At 41.2% G+C, this 4,316-nt stretch overlaps 1 protein-coding gene across 1 annotated transcript in view; it reads left to right on the plus strand.

Moving 5' to 3' along the window:
* Positions 1-2,396, plus strand: part of LOC119575662 — a 15,721-nt gene extending 13,325 nt beyond the window's left edge. The window contains exons 7-12 of the mRNA XM_037923291.1: positions 557-725; positions 937-1,042; positions 1,128-1,205; positions 1,344-1,413; positions 1,747-1,839; positions 1,967-2,396. Of these exons, the coding sequence (XP_037779219.1) occupies positions 557-725; positions 937-1,042; positions 1,128-1,205; positions 1,344-1,413; positions 1,747-1,839; positions 1,967-2,256 (806 nt within the window). The 3' untranslated portion in view covers positions 2,257-2,396. The remainder of the gene's footprint in view (positions 1-556; positions 726-936; positions 1,043-1,127; positions 1,206-1,343; positions 1,414-1,746; positions 1,840-1,966) is intronic.
* The last annotated feature ends 1,920 nt before the right edge of the window (positions 2,397-4,316 follow it).

The raw sequence follows: 4,316 nt of genomic DNA on the forward strand, positions 1-4,316 counted from the left end.
TGTGCAGATATTACTGACATATTTTGGTTACTGATACCACTCATGTATGACAAAGCTTATATTGTTTTGTTTGTGCGACAAAAAACATATGTGTATATGTGTGTGCGTGTGTGTGTGTGCGCGCGTGTGTGTGCGTTTGTGTTTGTGGTATTTGTGTGTGTATGTATGTGTGTGTGTGTTTATATGTGTGTGTGTTTATGTGTGTGTTTGTGTGTGTGTGTGTGTGTGTGTGTGTGTGTGTGTGTGTGTGTGTGTGTGTGTGTGTGTGTGTGTGTGTGTGCGTATGTGCAAATATTACTGACATATTTTGGTTACTAATGCCACCCATACATACCATACGCATTAATACTTTATTTGGTTCCGAAATTAACAAAGAAGCTTGTTATATAGAATTCAGCATCGCCTATGAGTCGGATAGGCAAATGGCAGGGGACTTTGTTGACATCAGAAAAAAAAATGATTCTCGATATTTGCATTTCTCCACATTTCTATAGAAATGGCCAGCTTACGCTTTAGATAGCACAGTAATATATGACTGCGTTTTGTGAATTTCCAGGACGTTATGGCTGCCATCTCCGCCCAGAGCTCATAATTCGTGGAAGCCTCGAAGAGATGGCGCCTTTGCCGGGTGACTTACAAATGGAGGTCCGCCGTAAGCTTCATTCTCATACACAGCTGTCATCTTATATACTGAAAGCCGCAGTCCAGATCACCGATTCACATTAGTATGAATTCGTGCAAAGCTGGCAGAACCATTGCGCGTTTTCGGTTTCTTCTAATAGATTACCTTCCTTTTTTTCTTCCTCTCTGTTTAATGGAAATCAACTGGTGCAATCATTGATCAAGGAATACATCTAATCGCAATGATTGATCCTTTTTTATCTGGCCACCTACTTGCTTTTACTTTCCTATACGATACATATTAAATAGTTTCAGTTACATAGACACACATAACTTACTCACAAAGTTCCTGACCACATCAGGAGTCGTGACCTCAAAGGAGGCTAACTGCACTCCATATCTTTCCCACATCTTTGAGTTTGTGAATTTTCGTCGTTTGTTCCTTCTCTTTCTAAATTTATCGCTGCTCCCGGGCCTAAACTGGCAAATTTTCCTCATAGGCCTAGGCGCTCCACCCTGGCTGCATTGCGTATATAAGGGTGCAGTACCTTGCTTCTACAGTGGTTACTTCTTCCGCAGTCATGGTTAGTGCTGGTCTTACTCCTGGGAACCACCCGTTTCGTTTTACTTGACAGTGTGACTAATGATGCAAGGAAAGAAAGTGATGAAGTTCATGGTACACAATGCAAATCTATACCATATACTTATCTTTTTCCCAACAGAAACTTGTAGCTGTTTTGGTTGGTCTGTTAGCGGTGTGTGGAGTCCAGGCTGAAGATGTTGCCGACACAGGTAGGTCTCACAGTGAACGAATAAGAAATATTTTTTGTCAGCTTCAGATGTCTTTCCAGTTTGGAGTCTTCCCAACATTGCTGCTCGAAAAGTTACTGAATATTATATATACACACCATCCTGTCACCAGAGTTTTCTTTTCTGCTTCAAAACGGCAAAGCGAATAAAAGACATCAAAGAACAAGACAGCTTTTTCATAAACGTATGATTCTTCTAGCGACAAATTGATAAACAAAGGTACAAAGCACGATTCTATATTAGATAGATAAATTATCTAACTAAAATTCTGACTTCCTAAAGATGAAAAGCAGCACGGTTTTCTTCTACTTTCAGGGAATGAGGCAAGATTAATTGCTAACTATCAGACAACTACCTTTACACAGATGAGCACCATCACCACCGTGGCTCACTACACCTGCGTCAATAGTAAGCATTTTTCAACTAGTAGTTCTTTTGGAGTTCTGAACTTTTTGAATGTCGAGTAAATGTCCATGGAGGCCACCCTTAGTGGCTTATCGTTTTAACTGTTTTAACTCCCGCTTTTTCCTACCAGGTGCCGCCGCTACCCCCTGCACCGGCCGAAGGCGACGTAACATCAACTTAAACATCGATAGCAACTCTGGCGATTTCAACCCTGACATTTCCGAGACACTTGTCGGCAGTTTATCGGACACCGAGCTTGAAGAACCCAGGGACGGCAGCGACAAGGATAAGTTCTTCTTCACGCTCTGGAAGACAACCACTTCCACCTTCACGGTCACCTCCACTTCCTACAATAGGGATATCACCGTGTCTGTGTCACTGTTCTGCACCAACGCCTCCATACTGTACGACCTTTGTTAAACACAGCTAAATAACTACCCTGGCCTAGTCGTCTCCTGCAGCGAGACAGCTAGTTTTTAGTATTAAGTATATGCATATAATAAATGCGTTCGATTGTGTGTAAGAAGTTGGCCCTCAAAATAAATATTCACTATTCAAAAGCATTTTACCTAATTATTCTATTGATAGCTAATATTACACACGCATATACGCGCAAACACGAACATGCACACACACACACACACACACACACACACACACACACACACACACACACACACACACACACACATTCACACACACGCACGCACACATAAGTGTGTGTGTGTGTATGTATATATGTGTGTATATGCTTACATAATGTATATATACTATATATATCCTGTGTATATATACACATGTATTTGTGTATGTATATATGTAAATATACATCTATATACAAATACATAAACACATACATACACATACACATCATATATATACATATATATTTATACACACATATGTATATACATATACACACGTGAACATAAACATAAACACAGTAACGTGTACACAAAGAAGAATAGGAAAACAGCAATTATTAGAAGTTCTGTTAATTTGAAACTTGCCTAATTACAACTTGAATGCTATCACGGGGATTTGCGTGGCAACTTTTCGTAAAGCCTTCCCCCCATCCCTTGCTCTTTGCTGTGGGTGGGTGTGGGGGGATTGACGGAGACTGACGGCTGTAGTATTAAAACGCTGGTGCCAATCCATATCATTAAACTGCTCGGACAATCCCCTTTCATGGGGACTTCTGCGGGGAGTGGTTGGTATGCCTGCTGCGCCCCGCGCGCCACAGTTGGTACGCCCAATGCGGGCTCAATTACGATGTACAGCCTAGGCGATATATACCACTTGAGGGAAACGACTCCATTATTTGCTATGCCGATGATATTTGCATTAAATCCTCATCCGAGGAAAGAATGCAAGAGATTCTAGATATACTCTCAGCAAGGGCTATTGAGTGTGGCTTGATAATCTCGACTGAAAAAACCAAGGCTCTTAACCCAAAGACAATCCCTTTGCCAAGGTTTCATATAAATGACACTGAGCTAGATCTCTGCCATCAATACAAATACCTTGGGGTGATTGTCAATGATGCAGAGTTCATCAGAAACCTGAAGAAAAGGCTGTGGGAGCGGCTGAAGCCACTTAGGACACTTGTTGGCAAAGACCATGGTATCAATGTCAATATTGCAAGACTCTTTTACTTGTCATACATACGGTCAGTCATAGATTATCATGCATTGCACCTAGTGTTGTACAAGGAATCAGAGTTGACTAGTTTAGAACATATACAAAATGAAGCCATGAGGATCATTCTTGGTGCCCCTAGAACAACAAGAATTGTGAATATGAGAACCGAACTAAACTTACCCTCTGTTTACGAAAGAATATTATATATAAATACCACATTTGGTGTCAAATCAATTAGAGAACCCTTCCATTGTACAGAGTTCCAAAGACAACTAAAACACAGAACAGAGGAGCTACCTTTGCATGACAACACCGATTCTTACTCAAATCCATGGATACAAGTAACATGTAAACAATTAGCTCAGCTGAACATACCCATAACTAAGACCCTACATGGACGTTCTATACCCCCGTGGAAAATGTCGGACCTAAGTATATATACGACTGCCCCCAAAAAAGACAGTGTCCCCCCTGCTATACTTAAGCAGTATGCACTTGCAATTATAAATGAGCATCTTGAAACTCTATCCAATGCATATGAATGCTACACTGACGGGTCCTTGCAGTCTGGGAGTAGAGCAGGATGTGCTTTTGTTGTATATAAAAACAATATCTTGAAGCACCAGGATTGTAGGAGGGTTCATGACTGGGCTAGCACTACGCAAACTGAGTTGGCAGGAATACTCATGGCCACCGAATTTCTATTGAATCAAGGTTCGGGGGTAAAATTCTGTGATTCACAGAGTGCTCTCCAGGCTCTGAACACTCTAGACAAAGGTGCAGTTAATATCGCAAATGACATCAGGATAAACGTGTATCGTGCAAAAGAACGAGGCTAT

This window comes from Penaeus monodon, chromosome 7, assembly GCF_015228065.2.
Source record: "Penaeus monodon isolate SGIC_2016 chromosome 7, NSTDA_Pmon_1, whole genome shotgun sequence".
Taxonomy (NCBI): domain Eukaryota; kingdom Metazoa; phylum Arthropoda; class Malacostraca; order Decapoda; family Penaeidae; genus Penaeus; species Penaeus monodon.